At 48.3% G+C, this 19,235-nt stretch overlaps 1 protein-coding gene across 1 annotated transcript in view; it reads left to right on the forward strand.

The window, feature by feature from the left end:
• Znf704 (zinc finger protein 704) overlaps window positions 1–18,623 on the forward strand; it is a 195,167-nt gene extending 176,544 nt beyond the window's left edge. The window contains exons 8-9 of the mRNA XM_052180886.1: window positions 5,822–5,919; window positions 7,378–18,623. Of these exons, the coding sequence (XP_052036846.1) occupies window positions 5,822–5,919; window positions 7,378–7,489 (210 nt within the window). The 3' untranslated portion in view covers window positions 7,490–18,623. The remainder of the gene's footprint in view (window positions 1–5,821; window positions 5,920–7,377) is intronic.
• Window positions 18,624–19,235: the final 612 nt, after the last annotated feature.

Here is a 19,235-nt window from a genome sequence, read left to right on the forward strand (position 1 = left end):
TTTTTTTTTTTTTAAGATTTTTTAAATTATGTGTATGTGTTTGGCTTGCTTATATTTCTGTGCACCACATGCATAAACTGCCTGTGGAAACCAGAAGAGAATATCAGATCCCCTGGAACTGGAGTTACAGATAGCTGTGAGCCGCCATGTGGGTGCCGGAAGTCAAACCCAGGTCATCTGGAAGAGCAGGAGTGCTCCTACTGGCGCAGCCAGTACACATACAGTCCACGTACATATTTCCTAAGTGGCACATAGATTTACCTGCAAGGCACCTTGTGATTCAGGGGAAGATGTCTTGACCTATATTTTGGAAACCTAGAAGAAACTATTGGCTGTTGGTGCTGGAAATGATTTTTGTGTTGGTGCTATAGTTATGCGTCCAAACGATGATTGAGTTAGTACCTTGATTCACACCTCTTACAGAAAAGTTGGCTCTTCTCATTACGAATCCATAAATTTTATTAGTTTGATTAGTCTTGGAGGTATGCTATTTGAAAACACAAAAATTAAATAAATTGAAATCACAGTTTTCTTTCGAAGCCTAAGCAATTCATGTCTGATGGGTAATTTGAAAGTAAATGAAAGCTAAAATATGCAGCAGTGATTTATGTGGTAAATAAAAATTAATTCCATAGATTAAGTGATTCTGGTAAATCACCATGAATTAACATGGTTCCTAACAGTTCATTTTAAAGCTCACTGGGTCTTCCATAGTTTTGCACAGAGTACCAAGAGGCCTCCCTGCACAACAGCCATGCTCACGGGCGAGACTCCTGAGAAGGGTCAGAATTAGGCTCACTATAGCAGATAGACTTATTTCCTCTTCCATACCTGACCCAGCCCTGGCAAGTCCCCAAGGTTCCCAGCAAGTCTGGAAGCCTTCTGTGGAACTTCTGCGCAACTGGTACACGGTGTCATGCTCCTGGTACGCGGTGTCATGCTCCTGGTATGCAGTGTCATGCTCCTGGTACACTGTGTCATGCTCCTGGTACACGGTGTCATGCTCCTGGTACGCGGTGTCATGCTCCTGGTACACGGTGTCATGCTCCTGGTACACGGTGTCATGCTCCACTCATGCATATTTACCAAACTCCGCAAAGGGAGTCAGTAACGGCCCCCTGCTGACAGCCTTGGGAGGAGGGCTTTCCAGAAAATATTCTTGGGTTGTGGTTTTTAAGCACTATCATAAATATGGAATAATTTCAAAAGCCACTGGACGATGGTGGCCCCTGTCCACTCTCAAAGGGTGGCTCGACGTGTTCTTGTTATTTTTACTTTGACCCAAACACTGACCTGCCCATGTGGCCATCAGGAGCTGTGAAGCATTTCCTCTGGGAGACTTTTTCCTTGGTAGACGTACAAGCCCAGAGTGATTTGTTGTCTGACACGACCTGTCTGTGATGGTTAGTGTTGTCAATCTGACAGAAATCTAACATTACCTGGGAGACGGGCCTCTGGACATACCCTGGGGAGGTTATCTTGTGTGAGTTGAAATGGAAAGATGGGGCCACCATGGTTGGCATTAATTCCTGGCAGAGTATCTAGACAATACCAATGGAGACCAGTACCTAGCAATAGGAACTGAAGGAAGGGCTACTGGTCCACAGTGGTGGGGAAGGCGTGGCAGTGGGTGTATCCGTGGCCTGGAGCAGAAAGGTGAATAGCGGTGCTCCTCTTCGGGATGCTCCGTCCTTTGGTTTTTCCGACCAGGGCCCAGGCCACAGAAGGTTCATAATGAAGATTAGCTACCACCACGCCTACAGTGAATCCCGGCTACAGGATGGGAGCGCAACCGTTTCTCCACGCCTCGCTTTAACTTAGGACAACATCCAAGCACATAGGCCTTGCGCCGGCTCGGTATAAGATGAGCTTGCCGTGACCACCACACTGCGTTTGGAATTCAGACCTGAGCACCAGGCCTCGGGCTGGGCAGTGGCAGCTCTCTTTGCTTGGTGCTTTGATACACAAACTCAGTTCGTTCTTCCAGTTGGCCTTAGACTCATGCTGCAGCCCAAGCACACAGCTGAGGAAGTGCTGTCCTCCAGTGCGCTGTCTCCAGACCCAGTTTGAGACAGGGTCTCTCTGTGTAGCCCTGGCTGTCCTGGAACTCACTCTGCAGACCAGGCTGGCCTTGAATCCAGTGATCTACCTACCTCTGCCTCCCAAGTGATGGGGTTAAAGGTGGCGTGCACCGCCAGCCGGCTCCGCTGTGCTCTTTTTAATTAGGCCATCTAGAGACATGGTTCTGGGTTTTACCAGCTGTCTCTTCTCCTGGTTCCTAAGAGTCTGTAGGATGCCAGGCACGATTCCTTATGTTGTTTGTTTTCCAACAGCAGAATCTTAGAACTCTTCCTTCCATGGGCACTAGAACTGTCAATAGCCTCAGTCTCGAAGCCCCCTCCCTATTCTTCATTTCTGCTTTGGTTTCCAGGGGCATCCTAGCAGGGAGATTGCACAGAAGATAGATGTAGTGTCTGGGTCATCTGGAAAGTCTACCATCTGCGGCTGTTTCCCATTTATTCTTTTCATTTTGTTTTGTGAGTGCGGGAGGGGGGTGTTCTTTTGTGGGTATGTGTGTTTAGACCCACATAGGTGACATAGATCGTCTTCTCAGCCTCTGCCCTGTCCTGTTGAGGCAGGGCCTCTGAATCCAGAGCACACATTAGTTAAACCTCTGGCTGGTACCGAAGCTCCCGGGACGGGCCTGGCTCCCACCTCCCCACCAGAGTCACGCATGTACTGCATGTCACTTTGTCCATTCTGTGTGACTGTGTTCTACACTCACGCCCCCGACTTACACAGCGGGAGCGTTAACAACTGAGCCTTCTCCTAGCCTCTGCCTCCCATGTCTAATTTATTCTTGGAGGAGAGAATTTCTTGTCTTTCTGGTTTGTAATCTGCTTTGGCCAAGACTTAAGATAAACACTTCAATGGTCAAGCTTGCTGTTCCTATTTTAAGGTTGCGGGTATATTTTTTAAAGCTTTGCTTGACTCTAGAAAGGCAGGAATGTAGCTCTAAAATTATTCCTTATGCTCCTGAACTCCCTATCAGCGCTTTCAAAGAAAACAGAGGCGATGCTCCTGTCCTGTGTGGGCTCACTTCTCTACCCTGCAGTCCCGTGGCTTTGGCATTGGCTTGTGCCAGTCAGTGTGCTAGCCCTGAGCCCTGTGAAACAGGGAGCCAGGCAGGGTCTAGGCATACGAAGCCCCCCACTCACACGGCATGATAGCTTCAGATAGCAACTCTCAAAATTTTAAATTATAAAGAACATTAAGAATGGGTTTGTCTGAAGATTCCGCACAGAATGGTTGCTATTTAATGAAAATCTCTCCTGTCTTTGTACTCCCAAATGCCCTGAGGTGGTTGTCCTGGGTTCACCTTGTCTTTCCTCCCTCATCCCTGAGATCTAGTGTTGAGAGAAGCCTTGGGACACTCCCTAAAGAAAGCCCCTTCGGAGTGTGCTCAGGTCTCCCAACTTTGCTTTTGTGCCGGACCGGCTTCAGTGAGCCCAGCGTCAGAGCCCTTCCCAATGTGTAGCTGTGCAGACGCATGTCTGCAGATACCGCTGCCTGCCTCGTGCCCGCTGTTCTAGCCTGAGGCTGAGGAGCGAGCAGGAGTCCCTCACTGCTCATCTAAGCTACAGCCGCAGCACTGTATTTCCGGGAAGCTGCAAGACCAGCATCACGGTGCCGACTGTTTACCTCTGCTGAGGGCTCTCCCCTGGTTTGTAGCTGTCCCCCATTATAGCTGTGTCTTCACCTGATGTGTACAGTCAATAGTGAGAGAGGTGGAAGTGGGGCTGAGAGAGAAGTACGCATGCGTACCGGTCTCTTCTTGTTGAGGTGCGCGCATGTGCGCTGTCTGGTATCTCCTCTTATAACACTAATCCTACTGGTGCAGGCTCTAGTCTTATAACCTCATCTAACTTTAATTCCACGAAGGGCCTATCTTTTAATAGAGCCAGGCTCGGGATTTAAAATTTCAGCATAAAATTTTAGGGGAAGCAGGGAAGCCAGGCATGGTGGTATCTGCCTCTAGTCACAGCACTTGAGAGGTAAAGACAGAAAGATCAAGAGTTCGAGGCTAACGTCCACCACATAGTTAAAAAAAAGGGGGGGGGGGCTGGAGAGATGGTTCAGTGGGTAAGAGCACCGACTGCTCTTCCGAAGGTCCTGAGTTCAAATGCCATCACCCACATGGTGGCTCACAGCCATCTATAAAGAGATCTGATGCCCTCTTCTGGTGTCTGAAGACAGCTACAGTGTACTTACATATAATAATAAATAAATTTTAAAAAAAAGAAAAATTTAGAAGGTGGAGTCTAAAGTTAGTGGAGCCTAGATGAAGGAAGTGGGTGGAGTCCTGAAGGAAGTGGGAGGAGCCTAACTGAAGAAGTGGGTGGGGTCTAGCTCAAAGAAGTGAGTGGGGTCTAGCTGAAGGAAGTGGGTGGGGTCTAGCTGAAGGAAGTGGGTGGGGTCTAGCTGAAGGAAGTGGGTGGGGTCTAGCTGAAGGAAGTGGGTCGCTGTGGGTGTGTCTCACAATTCATGTCTGCTTCCAACCTGACCTGCTTGACCTGCTTTGCAAACCCAAGAGTTGATCAGGCAGTGCCCAAGCTCCCACCACGCCCTCTCTCAACATAGTACACAACATTCCTTGAGCTGTGAACCAAGATAAACATCTCCTGGGAGTCATTCCTGTCATATATTCCGTCTTAACCACAAGAAAAGTAACTGCTGAAGACACTTGGGTTTTATTTTTAATTGCCTAGAAGCGGGTCTAAAATGCTACTGAAAGATTCTTTTAGTCAAAAGTCTTTTCTAGTCCATATGACAGAAGATCACAACGAAAATTCTCTAAAACATATACAGAAGTGCATTGCAAATCTGAATCTGGGCCGCAGCGCCCATCAACTCTGACCTCAAGGCAATCAGATCCACTTTCTGAACCAATTTCCTCCGCTCCAAAACAGCCCTGGAGAGCTGCTCTGCACAGCGGCCAGGGAGCTGCTCATTGTGGGATGCCCACTGCTCCTGCTGTCAGTCAGATCTGTGTAAAACGCGTTCCCAGGACCTCAACTGTCTCACTATCTAGAGAGGTTAGCCATGATGGAAAAACTACAAGTTAGAGTCCTTTAAGCTCACTGGAAGTCATACATACTCAGTAAGCATGGTGTGGTCACACAGCATGATAATTGTGTTTATTTGTAAATAATAGCATATGGTACTTTCCAGAGCGAGACAAGATGTACTTTATATTTAGTAAAGTTTACTTCAAGGTAGACTTGGAAAAGTTTGAGATACAAGACAAAAACTAGGAGGAAGGAGGGGGCTGGCGAGATGGTCCCTGGGTAAATGGCCACCGCACAAACCTGGCAAGCTCCAGTTCTGTGCCTGAGCCCACAGAGGGTGGCACAAGACGGGGCTGTGGCCGCGGTCGACTGCCAGGTTGGTTTGCAGAATATGACTGTGGAAGTGCCTGGAGCTGGAAAAGCCATTGTTTGCTCAGAACTTAATGGCTTTTCTGTGGGAGTTTGGAAGATAATGACTGTGAGAGAAACATTGCCATCAGGAGCGTGCCCACTCCCACACTGTCTGGGGTCTGAGGTGAGTGCAATAGCAGTCACACGTAGTCAGCACAAGTCCTGTCTGCTCGGCATAGCCGTCTTGTACCAGCTGCGAGCCCAGAGTTCCTAACCCTGCCAGTTTACCCTGATGTTCATTTTACTCTGCGGTTGAGAACAAAACCTTTCTGCTTTGGGTTTACACTCAAGGCAAGGAGGAAAGGCTCTGCTCCATCAGCCTGACTGTCCTTGTTTCCCAGGTGTCTCCAACACATCATCACGCAGCGGGCTCAGGAGAGCAGAGACCGCACGTCCACACAACCCTGTCCTCCCCGCCCAGAGGGACAGTCACGCTAAGGTATGGCTGCTTGATGCTACCTACTTGTCTTAGTCAGGGTTTCTATTCCTGGACAACATCATGACCAAGAAGCAAGTTGGAGAGGAAAAGGTTTATTGAGCTTACACTTCTGCGTTGCTGTTCATCACTAAAGGAAGTCAGGACTGGAACTCAAGCAGGTCAGGAAGCAGGAGCTGATGCAGAGGCCATGGAGGGATGTTTCTTACTGGCTTGCTTCCCCTGGCTTGCTCAGCCTGCTCTCTTATAGAACCCAAGAGCACCAGCCCAAAGGTGGAACCACCCAGAAGGGGCCCTCCCCCCTTGATCACTAACTGAGAAAATGCCCCACAGCTGGATCACATGGGGGCACTTCCCCAACTGAAGCTCCTTTCTCTATGATAACTCCAGCCTGTGTCAAGTTGACACACAAAACCAGCTAGCACACTACTTCACCTCACAGGGATTTCCTAAGAAATGGAGAAGTAGCAAAACGGAAGCAAAATATGACCCACTGTAAAATGTCTTCCCAGTCCTTCCCGTGCTTTCCCATCCCATCTAGTTTCGGGACTTGTAGCTTGCAGGATAGATAGCTGTAGTCATCGTCCTGGGTTAACTTCTAAATGGTATGAATGATGGTAAGTTAGTCCACACCCAGAGTCTCCCAAGAAACCTCAACCGGAATCCTGAACACTGGGAAGACACACTAAAAATTTGGAAGAGCAGTGTTGTTCTCTGCCGTTGTGTTTTGTGTACTTTTGTTGTTTGTTTGTTTTGTAGTAGGCAGGGTATTTGGGGGCGGGGGACAGAAAATGCTTATGGATGCATGCTGTGGCGCACATGGGATGCATGCTGTGGCGCACATGGGATGCATGCTGTGGCGCACATGGGATGCATGCTGTGGCGCACATGGGATGCATGCTGTGGCGCACATGGGATGCATGCTGTGGCGCACATGGGATGCATGCTGTGGCGCACATGGGATGCATGCTGTGGCGCACGCACGTGTGGAGTTTGTCTTGGCGGGCCTCTCGCTCACCCTCTGCAGGTGAGCTGCAGAGTCCTCTGCTGGTCCAAAGGCCTGCGAGGATCTCCTTGTCAGCCCCTCCCACCTTGCCGGGGAAACCCCGGGACTGCAGGCAACTGCAGACTCGGCTATTGCACCCAGCTCAGGTTCCCAATGTCCATCTCGTGCCTGCCGAGCAGGTGCTGCCCCAGATCGACCTCCACGGCCCCCATCTGTTGTGTTTACTCCTACACCAAAGCCAAGGAAACATTTCCATGAATGGGATTCAGAAACAGCTTAAGTACGGTGGCGGGAGAGATGCCCAATCCTGCGAAGAGCTCCTACTCCATCGTGGGTGGGGCTTCTTCTGTTCTCCGCCCCCCCCCCCCCCCCCCCGTTTCCTCCGGACTCCCCCCAGAAGGCCCACCCAGTTCCTGTCTCTGTGCTGAGCCTGCCTGTGTGCTGTCTTTCTACAGGAAGCCCAGAGGAGAAGGCAAGAAGTGCCGCAAGGTTTATGGCATGGAAAACAGGGACATGTGGTGCACCGCCTGCCGCTGGAAGAAGGCCTGTCAGCGGTTCATCGACTGAGCCATTCTCGCCTCTCCTCCAAAGGAAGCTACTCAAGGCCCAGGGAAGGCCCATCGTGGAATTCCACGAACGTAATTCCCTGGTGGAATTAAAGCAAAAAAAGAGAAGCAAAAAAACAAAAAACAAAAAAAAGACCCCAGCCCTGCGCCGCTCTGAAAAGCTGGCCCGAGCACCAAGGACCTTTTCCGCGAAGGAAAAGCTGCTTCTGTTGCCCGCCGCCGGGTCTTAAAGCTGCTGTGCGGTAGCAGCCTAGCTGGCCAGGCCATTTCACCCAGAGAGAAGGCAGATTTTGATACGCTTTCTGAACTCTGGCATGTTTTTGAGGGTTTTTGACACGGAAAACAATACGCCCACAAGCTACGCACGCAGTGTGAGGTAGCATTGTATAAAGGATAGTACCTACCTTGTGACTAGACATCTCCCTGTTTTCCGTCGGCTCCTTGGAGCAGTCCGGATCATGATGTATTTCAAGAAAGGGATTTTCTATATCTGTTTTGTTTTCAAGAAGGACCCCAAGTAGAACCATTGTAAAGATGTTAGCTTGGAGGCCCTGGGTAACATAAGGCCAAAGTGACTGGCACAGGGATTCACTTCAGCCATCACCTGAGGTCAGGACACAGGAGGCACTGCAGGAAGCATCTGGGAGTGGTCCTCGGATCCCAATGGTGGCACGGCTAAGCCTCTGCCTGCCACGGCCCAGACAAGAGCTGGCTGGCGCTGGTGGCCATCTGGTAAGCCCTGATGCTTCGTTCAGGGATCTCACACACACTGCAGCTCGGATGGTGTGTCCTGCGTGGTCCGGCCAAGTCGGTAGCCAGGACTCGGGGTTAGGATCTCGCTCTCCAACTGCGCCCAGGTAGAAAACTCCAGAGCAGCCTGCAGGATTGCTCCCCGCAGAGCACAGCTGACATGTCCCTGCCTGTGCGAAAGTCCCACCAGGGCATCAAGCCAGCTTCCACTGTGAGTGCATTCTAGATGCCCTGCTTCACACCCTAGGGAATCAGTCAGTGGGCTCGGTGACATATATGGACAATGGAAAGCTAAACTTGGTTGTCTTATAAAAATATTGAAACTATGAATTAAAGATTTGCGTAGAAACTAACTTCCAGGATGGCCAAAGGCAAATGCATCTTGGTACAGGACTCTCCATTCAGCAGGGCCAAGGCTTAGGCTGGGCAGCAGCTGCTGGAATGTCTGCGGTGTGGACTTGGCTGTTGGGAGGGTAGAGCTTGGACCAGACGTCAAGCCTTGTCAGGACGCTTATTCTCTGTCTGCACTGCTTAAGAGAGAGGGGTGTCCTGAACCTGTGCACGGTTAGAGCACCTTACAGAAGCCACTGGGTAGCGACAGGAACATGGTGTCAGCCATATGAATGTTAAATGAAATTGCACAGAGGAAAGCTTAATATATGTTTAAAGATTGTACATAGTGCTTTTTTACAGAGAGAAGTCGTGTAGGAATCAGAGACGCCTCTTTTATGTAAGGGGTATATATGGAGGTTCTGCAGTGGAACACCCTTAACCGGTGCGTTCATGTATTTTGGCAATTTTATTTTTTAAATTCATGTGGCTTTTCATCACAGAAATCGAGGAGAACAGGAAAGAGGTTCTGATCTTTTCCTTTGGATACTTAAAAGGAAAACAAAACACTTCCTTCAAGAGAAAAGAGAAAGCTTTATCTGCTTTCTCCATAGGTTGATAATCACCATCAGCCCTACCAGCTGTTCCAGATGTTTTGACCTGCAACCAGGATGCAGCATTTTGTTTTTAAAGTCCAGAGCTAGATTTCTTTCCCCTGGGCATGTCCTCTCTCCCATCTCGATCATGACACCAAATGCACCTGACCCGGACCCCTTGAGTTCTCGAAAGCCTTCATTTCATCTTACCAGCTCTTGTGCGGCCCCGCCCCGTCTTGCCCCACCCAGGGCCCTGGTCTCCAGGCCAGCCCTAGGCACTAAATCTTTTCTTATCTGGCTTCCAAGGTGCAAACCAATCCTGAGTTTGCCCATCCCTTGTGGAAGGGTGCAGCCCCAGGGGACCAAAACGCTCTGAATTGCAACATAGTTACCGATTCTATGAGTTACCTGTTTTATGCGTTACATTTTTAAGTAGTTATTTTGTTATTTGGGGAACCAAGAAGTGCCAAACGAAGCCTGACGTTTCATTTCATGCCGTCTCCATGAAACTAAGTTCTTTTTGTGTCTTCATTTTGTGGAGAACCAGAGAAAAGAGTGGAAGAGTTGGCCCTGAAGCTCTGCGCCCCCAGGCTGGCAGCCCTGTGTATCAAGGAGCTCTGATGGAATGCATTCTTGTCCATGGAAATGGCTAATTCTTCTTCCATGATGCCCTTTCTTACGAAAAAGGTTTCTCATTTCTCCTTGAAAAAGTATGTCACGGTGCCTGGCAGGACATTCTCTGGCCAGATAGAAAGCAATGTGTGCAACAGGCAATAGCTTCCAGCCTTAGCCTTCCTGGAATATGGACAGTTAGTTTGTGAAAATCGGTGAGACAACATGGAGAACCCCCCCCCCCCAGGTAGCACATGTGTCGAGGGGGCCATGCAGGAGACCTACGCACTCTGTCTTCTGCTCATCTTCCTGGGCTGTTCAGCCAGGAATCGTCCATGTCTGCTGCAGATGTCCAAGGCAAGACAGGAGCTGCCCATCGGGCTCACCTGCCACCTTAGCTCTGGGAACTTAGGTTTTCCGGGTTGGCAAAAGTCAGCGCCAGGAAGAAAACGATGAGTTTCCAAACCAGAGTGGACCTGCAGTGCCCGTTGATAGCACCATGTCCGAGAGGTTCCTTATGAAGAAACTCCTTGCCTCCTTATGAAGAAACCAAGCTGCAAACGAAGGTCATCCGTAGAGGAAAGCCCGGTGTTGGGCTCTCCAAAACCTTCAGAGGTGGGTGTGCTGGATTTTTTCCAATTTGAAGCCAAATTGTTCCCCATTGCAATTCAAGACGCAGTGAGTTGGAATCTGCCTTCTCTGGTACCCGAGAGCGTCACTTTCTTCAGAAGCCCTGGGCTTTAAGTGAACGAGCCCAGCAGAGTCCACTTCATCTCTCACTTCAGCTGCACTGCAAAACAAAGGTGGCATTCACTGGAGAAGGTTCTGAGAAAAGAGGTGAGAACTATGCCCACAAGAATCTGCCTGGCGGGCATAGGAGCAGAATACTGTAAATACCACTCACTTCCTCAGGGAAACAAGGGCAACGTGGGGAGAGACCTGGAGAACCCCCGAGACCAGGAAGATCTTTATCACCTCAAGTCTTTCGTTACGTAAACTCTCAGTATCATTTCAAGACAAATCCGTTTTCCACTGGGCAGGCAGGCAGGCAGGCGACTTCCGGGAGGCGTGTCTCGTTGTAGCTGGCCTGAAGCCAACTGGTGTTTGAGCCACAGGTGAAGAGCCTGCTGGGTGTCCACAGACATGGTGAGACTTCCTCTGAATGTAATTGTGAACAAAAAGCCTTGTAATCTCCTGGCTTGGGCAACTGTTTATTAGCGATCACAGCATCCTCTAAGTGAGAAGAGGCTGTGAGACGCGGGGTGCTTCAGTGGCATGGACTCTTACGGACAAGGTCTCATATCCGTAGGATTTCCACCGCCCACACCAGCTGTGGCGCTGACCTGTGTCAGTAAGTGCAGTTGAGTGGAGCCAGCACGGCCCGTGAGTGTGACAGATAGAATTGGGAGTGTGGGTCACTTTGAAGGCATGTTAAGCACATGAGTCAACTGGCAATTTTATTTCTGTAAGAAAGAAACCTAAGCAGCAGCACCCAGGCGCCCCGAGCCTCTTCCCTGTAGGGACTCCTCCGCATTACAACCATTTCATCCTGTCTTTTCTGCATTGAAAGTAGCCACATGGGAAGTTAGTAAATAAAATGAGGTTAGTAGCATTTTTAGGTACAAGTTGTCCTGAGTAACTGTACTCCAACAGAGCGAGGAACCATGGCGTGTAGTCGGGGCTTGCTTCTGAGGACGGACTTGGGGAAGGCCCGTTTCCAATGATACACATGCTTTAAAGAGTGCCCCTGTCACAGGGCCAGGAGACTCAACGGGAAGTGTATCTCCTGCCCTGTTTTGTAAATAGCTCCTCTTTTTCCTAAGACAATCTCATGTTTTATAACTTCTGTTGTGTGTGTGTCTGAGAATCATGATGGTAATGTGTTACGGTAAATGTACTCTTCCGTAATAATTGCAATTTCAATTTCCAAATGGAAGAAATGTCCTGCTTAGGCTTCTGCAAGAGACATGACACTTTTATAATAAGTTAGTACTTCTCAAGTTTAACAGAACTGGAAATATTTTACAAGATACCGACTTTTATAATCACAAAGAACATGAACACTTTGTGGGAAATGACCTTGGTTTTATACATTGTAGCTTATTTTTTAAAATGCAGTATTTTAACTGGCAGGAAGTGTAGATGGGACACACAGTTCCTGCTCACCAACCCAAGGGCTATGCCTCTTTTAAGCAAGTGTTTTGATGCATATCTTTTCAATTAACCCTCTGAGCAAGGGTAGAAATGCAGAACAGATAGAAAGGTCATTTGCAAGAGAATCAGTGAAGCAGAAACTATTCCCTCATCATGACCAGTGTGTGTGCAAAGCATCTCTGACGGGGTTGGGGAGAGCACATGAAGATTTACCTTCTAGATTTCAAACCTAAGAAAAGATGCTAGCACACAGGCTTCTAGGCCATGGAAGACATTTTCCTTTAGTGTGGTATGAATTCTCTCACCAGTTTTCACCTATCAGAAATCAGAACAACACGCCTGCATTTAATAAGCAAACATCATTTGGTGGCAAAACCATAGGATATATGCCCAAAGAACCTTTAAGCAGTCAGCAGTGTGTTTGATTTTGTTCTTACTGCCACCAACTGAGGAATTTCCTCATCAGGACCATTTGACTTTTGTTTTTCACTATGAAAACCTCACAGGCACACAAGGCTGTGAGCAGAAAGTGACAGTGCTCCCCTGGGTCGTAAGAAATGGGAGCACACAAACAGTTGTGAGCATTGCCAAGGCTATTTTAAGCTGTTCCACACCCTCAGACCCGCTCACTGTTAAAGAAAACATCTTCCCAAGAGTTTATTGACTCAAAAAGCTAGCCCGGCTTAGCCAAGTATGCAGACAGCTTCAAAACAGAGGCTGAGGCAGGAGGGCTGTACAGCTGTTGCCGAGTCCTGAGCAGGCCATTCTGCCTTTGGTTCCATGTAAGGTTTACAGTCTGTTCAACGGGAACTGTAAAGGCACCGTGGGAGGGAACCCCTTGTGCAGCTAGCTCGCACCCAGTGCCTGAGTGGGCTAGCCTGCAGCTAGCTTCTGTTGCCACCCCTTGGATAGCACCACTGATGACATTTGGGTGCCCAGCAAGTTTTCACTGCCACGTGATTTGAACTGTGCGCATCTTAGTCCACCTGTGCATGGAAGTTTTTTTTCCAGAAACTGTACATTTAGACACCTCAGAACAGCTGGAAAAGGACTGCAGATGTTCAGGGCATGTCAGGACCGACAGTGGAAGTGGTGTTGGACTAGGCAGCTGACATCTACTGAAAAGGAAGGACCCTCACTCAGCTTTGGACAATCAGGCCAGGGTGCCAGGTCCTAACTGGAGACGTGGCACCACCTGGTGGTTCAGCGCTGACCACTAGCTACGTTCTCAGCCGCACTGCACCAAAGAAAAACTGTATGGGGCAGAGGCGTCCTGTGGCCACTGTCGTCAGCTGTGGAAATCAGTTCCACACTCCTTAGCTAACAGGCCCAGATTCCTCCATGCACACCTAACACTCGTGTGCTGGCACAGTCTGCACAGCAGACATTGCAGAAGAGGAGAGAAGCTATTTCTCCCTTGAGACTATCCCCACAGAAGACAAAAATAGAAATGTCATCTCTTTAGGTTAGCCCCGCCCCTGATCAGAATGCACTGAGTTGTCACCCAGCTCTTGCAAGAGCTGCCTCCTGGCATACCCAGGCCACATCCCAAAGTACTGACTAGCTGTAATCTGACTCTTACTGTGTCTGCTACCGTGACCACTGTGATGAAGTGCTAGGGGAAGGAAGGAAGGAAGGAAGGAAGGAAGGAAGTCCTGTGCCTTTGTGGAGGCAGCTGTTGCCCTAAGGCTCTGTGGTGGCGGCCTGTGGGACCTCCTATGCTGGGGTCCGCCCTCTGCCTCTCCCCAAGCCCCCGAGGCCCCCCTCTCTCTCTCTGTTCCACTATAAATATATGTAAATGTCACCTCTGATCAGGCAAGGCCCTGGCTTCAGAGCTAGTAGGCACTTAGGTGTTTTCAGGGGTCCATTTACCTTAAAGGAAGCTTTTCCACATAGGAAACCGTAGTCTCTTTCTCGACGAAATAAAACTGAGGATAACTTTGTCACATGAGTGGAGGGGTGCACAGGTTAGATTTTCATTGTTCTGAGAAAGTGCATTATTTTAAACTCTGCGTTCTATTGAAGTCGTGATGTTACAGGGATAATTCTATATGGTAAAGTGTGTCTTATTCAGATGTTATTTCCTTTGATCTTCATATGAATCTAGTATAGAAAACATCCTGAGGTCACTCCCACAGCCAGGCCAAGACCCTGCCTCAAACCTCTAAGTCAAGTCAGCACCATCGTTACCTGCAGAGAGGGAGAGAGGCCTGGCCCCACTGTCCTCCATGGTGACTCAGAGCCATGGAGTCCCAGGACCCCCCATGTGCTCAGTCTAGAATTAAGGAGCACACATTCCTGTCACTGAGTGCAAATTTAACCCTCTTCAGATGTCATCCTGTGAAATGGTAATGAAATTACCATTTCATTAGCTAAAGCAATATTCTAATAAAAATGTTGACTTCTTAGGAAAAAAATAGTTTGCTGCCTCTAGCTTTTCCGACTCTGTAAGTTTAAATTGATTCTAGAGAGTGGTTAAAAACCAGCTCAAAATTACAGTTTGTAGCACCAAATCAAAAAGACCTGTAAGCATGCTAGGAGTGCCCAGATCAGTTGTGTAAATTTGAACGCAATTTAGATGATCCTGGCGAGTTTTGAGATTGCGTCTATTATGGATGATTGTAAGGCTGTCCACTATATGAATGCACCCACCCAAGGCTTCCAGGTGCAGGGGAGTGTCCTGAGTTCAGAGGAAAGCACGCACAAGGAATCTTGTCATAGGACCAGAAGGAACCCCAGAGAGCCAGGTTGGCCAGTTACGAGTTCACGAGCAGGTATCTGTTTTATTATCATTGGTGATGCGACTGTGTTTTAAGTTATTCAGTGCTGGGAGGCAGAGCTGGTTCGCCCCTTTCTACTCTCACAAAAAGGCAGCCGGTTATATGGTGTGTCCTCACTGGCAGTACACAGGAAGGGACTGTCTTAGCAAAAGCAAAACAAGTAACTAGATTTTGAAGAATCAGGTTAGAGTCAAATAGTAGTTTGTTAGTTTGTTCTTTTTTTTGTTTTGTTTTGTTCTTTTTTTTTTTTTTTTTTTTTTGGATGTTCTTTTTCAGTGGAGATCATTGAATTGTGAACCTCCAAAGAGAATAACCCTTTTATGCTACAAGGCCACTACAAGCAATCCTTAAGACTGTTTAACTATTTCACTTTTTTATTACAATCTCCCCAAAATTTTCCTTTAAAAAATTAGCCAAAGCAGAACATAGGGGTTGCCAGAAGAGGTGTGTTAAAGAAGGAGCCGTTGGGGGACACAGATGCCTCCCGCCACTTCCGCTTTGTCTCTGCCCGTGACTGAAACAAGCCAACACTCTGGAGAAGACATAAGGTTAAGAGAGAGTCTGAAAGCAGAGTCCCTGTCTAAATGCCATTTCCACCATCTTGGCAGTGTTGGGTAGACACTTCTTTCCCTTCTTGGTCCTCATCTCCTCACCCAGATCCAGAGGTGAGCCATTATTACCTGGTTACTTACCGAGTGCCTGCTCTGAAGTCAGCACCCCAGGGTGCGCGTGCTGACCCTGGGGACGCTCAGTTTGCTCAGTGAGTGGCCACAGGCCCTGCAAGAAGAGATGGTCTCGCTCTCTGTCTGAGCAGATGTAGCCTCTGGGCTGTGAGGAGAGGCTCTGCATTGGCACCACCCTGCCACACTCAGCCCACTGAGAAGCACCAGCTACTCCTTTCCATGTCCCTTCAGGCCCCCAGTGTGGTAACCTAGCCAGAGCTAGAGTCAGCAAGTCACCCAACCTGCGCTGGGGTGGCAGGGAATCCATGGCTTCAGGATTCTAAATTCTTTCAGGCTCTGCCCTCCCCCGAGCCTGCTCGATGGGATTGACCTTCATCTTGTGAAGATGGAGTGCGATTGTTCCTGCTGGAAAGCAAAAGCTATTCCACCTGCTCACCGTGTCAAACATTCATCCCGTGGCCCAGGACAGCCCCAGCCCTCATCTCAGGCACAGACAAGGCAGAGGAAAGCGGGGGGTCACCGAGGGGGCTTACCGAGCGAGCGGTGTGTGGTTGTTCTTGGGTTTGAGCTACCCGCAAAGATTCATCCCTGAAGGGGGCCTAGTTTGGCGGCAGCTGTGACAACCCCTGTATGACAGCACGGCTTCAACCTCTGGTGTCCCACGGGGGTTGGGGGGAACTGATCACGGGGAGAAGGCTTCAGAGGAAGTCTAGATGTTTGAGAAAGCACGTGGCTCTCCGAAGGCATGCTATTTCCACGACTTATGTAACTAAAATAGGCCCGGGGATCATCTGTAGTATAAACACACCATCACTCATGCCTTCCTACAGCACACCCCAAATTCCTATTTTTGTAATTAATGAGTAGACTGTTATCAGTCACTTAAACACTTATAAATTAACTGGTATACCCTAGTATAGTTTCCAAAATATATCGTGTCATATAGTCCTATATGCGTGGAAGAACTCAGGGGAAGAAAGTATGTGCTAGGTCCCAAAGGGTTCAAGACTATCATCAAAAGCAAACGCCGGGTACACAGGCCACTGCTTGTAAACGAGGAGCTGGGAGGGGGAGACTGGCAGCAGGTCCTCAGCTGCCCTGGTGGTGGGCAGCGGCACGTTCTGCTGTTACAGGTAAGCCATCTTTTGAATTTTTCAACACCAAATCTTAAAGTATCAAAAGTTACCGAATGTTAAACGTGGGGTCATTAGTGGAGATGCTGCCGTAGGGTGCTTTGCTCACAGGGTCTGATACCAACAAAAGCCAAACTGAAGTCCAGGAGGTGTCCTCTGGGGACACTGGCCTTGGGGCGGCAAGTGGGAGGAGCGTGGGCAGTGGTGAGCAGGACACCACACCGCAGTGCTATCCAGCACGCAGCGGTACAATCATTCCATCATTTCAGGGGTAAGTACTTCCTTACAAATTCTTTAATAATGAATGAATGTATAAAATTATAAACTATGCATTTTCAAAGAGAAACGTGTATTTTGTATCAAATCCAAGTCCTTTTTTTTTTCACATAGAGATTTATCACGGCTACAGATTATTCAAAATAAATGAGAATGCCAATCCTCAGAAGGGTGTGGGTGCCTTTGTTTCTCACTCTGAAGGTTTCAAGACCATGCATCCGGACTTTCGTGTGGAAAGTTAGCCAGTAAAGTAGGCGAGGAGGATACGCCTTCTCCCAGAGGGGACCGCTCACACACACACACACCGCCCACCACCGCCCACTTCTTAGAGATGGATAATTTAATAACGCTGCATTAGCAGGTAAAGGGCCGTGTGTGGCTTAGGGGAAGAGCCTGGTGTGCGGGAAGACCTGGGCTCAGTCTCAGCACCGCAGGCTGGAGTCGTAACAAACAGACAGGCAAAACTGAGGAAAGTTACTGTCGCATTGGCTGAAGATGGCCCAGCTTAGGCGGTTGTGGCTAACTGTCAATCCAACCATGGGTGAGGAAGAGTTTAGGTTATAGTTTTCAAAGAACAAAATATACAGATATTGTCTGACAAGGCAAATAATCTTTTTTTCAAAATTACATGGAGGTGATGACTTACATTTTGAAAAGTCTGTATAGAATGTCCCCAGATGTCCCCAGCTGTGCTGATAGGGCTTCCCACTGAGCCTGTCCCACTGGTGATCGATCATTCTTTCCCCCTTGGTCAGTGCTTACCGCAGTACCCCAGCTCCGCCCCCCACCGCCCGACAAGGAGGAAATGAACCCCATTTCCCTGCTGTTCCGGTTCTCTTTCTGTGTCTGTTGAGGAGGTTTCTTGGCTGTTTATAAAATATGGGGAAACATTTCTAACCCTGGTAACGTAAGGTCATACAAGATACGTTTGCTACCTAAGTGTGAGCTAGAGGGGAGGGCGATGCGTCTTTTTACATGATTTTTAGCCAAATCCAGATGTTCTGATACTACATTTCTGAATACTTTTCTAACTGTAAATACTGCCTGCAGAGGTTCCGGTTGGCCAACCTCTCTGCGACTGTTTCTCAGCCGTGCTCCTCGCGGCTCTCGGCACACTGTACATAGGCGCGTCGGGTGTTTCAATGATGGTGTTTTTCTAAATGCTGTTCTCTAACACGTTTTTTGAAAGGAGAATTTTTGTCTCTGTTGTTCTGGACTTTGTGTGTTAGTTTTACAAAAACATTTCCTAAGATTTAACACCAGGAAAAATATTTTAAAATAAACTGGTGCTAATTGAAAAAGAAAAAAAATTTCAGCTTCAAGATTTACAAAAGAAAATGTTCACACCAGTTGACTGCACTTTCCCAAGGGGGTGGCCGCTGTCCACTTACAATGGGCATCAAGAGGGCCAACAAAAGTTTACAGTATTGATGGCCCATTGATGTGTCGTAGAGCAAGGAGTCCTTGTCCCCGAGAGGAGGACTTGCTGGGCAGTCCTCAAAGCATGTAGTAGGAGGAGGGGTGTAGCGTTAACCCTTTAGAAATAGTCTTCTGGTCTTTGGACTTTCATGTTCTGTAATGCTTAGCTGTAACAATGAATATGCTGTTGTCAACCTAGTCTGACTTCATCGTCAACCTGTACTGACTCTGTGTATGGTTTACCCTTGGCTTGCACTGGCACACACCAAGCCAGAACACAAGTCTTTCAGAAAGACCATTCTGATTTCTATGATGTTCACACACATGAATTTAGATGCACTTGTAACTGGTTATTACCATGAAGTAAGTCTAACGTCCACTTAATAAAAGGTTTTTTGTGTATCTGCTTCTATTTGAGAGCCATTCATTTAAGTAAAGCTTAACGTTTCTATCAAGGGCTGTTGGTGTGGTGGTCGCTTGTTCAGTTCTTCAGAAGAATGTCAAAAGCAGCTTGAGGGGGGATGGGTTTGTTTTGGCTCATAGTTTATGGAACTAAATCCACCATGGTGAGGGACCCTGCGGCAAAGTCTCGTGTCCATGACGATCAGCTACGTTCATCTTGGTAGACCAAAACTTAGAGTCTCCAGTGAGAAGCTGTACCAGTCTCCAGGGACCCACTGCCTCCATCTGGACCCAGTCTCCTACACCTTCCCAAACCAGGGCCACCAGCTAAGGCCTCCATGTGTAGACATGTAAGCCTGTGATGCACATCCAAACTCAATAGAAGGTTTGGAGTTTAATGCAGGCCTGTACAATCTACTTAAAAGTAAAAATGTGGGGGCTGGAGAGATGGCTCTGCGGTTAAGAGCACTGACTGCTCTTCTGGAGGTCCTAAGTTCAAATCCCAGCAACCACATGGAGGCTCACAACCATCCGTAATGAGATCTGACGCCTTCTTCTGGTGTGTCTGAAGACAGCTACAGTGTATTCACATATAATAAATAAATAAATCTT

The sequence above is a fragment of the Apodemus sylvaticus genome, chromosome 4 (genome assembly GCF_947179515.1).
Source record: "Apodemus sylvaticus chromosome 4, mApoSyl1.1, whole genome shotgun sequence".
Lineage (NCBI taxonomy): Eukaryota > Metazoa > Chordata > Mammalia > Rodentia > Muridae > Apodemus > Apodemus sylvaticus.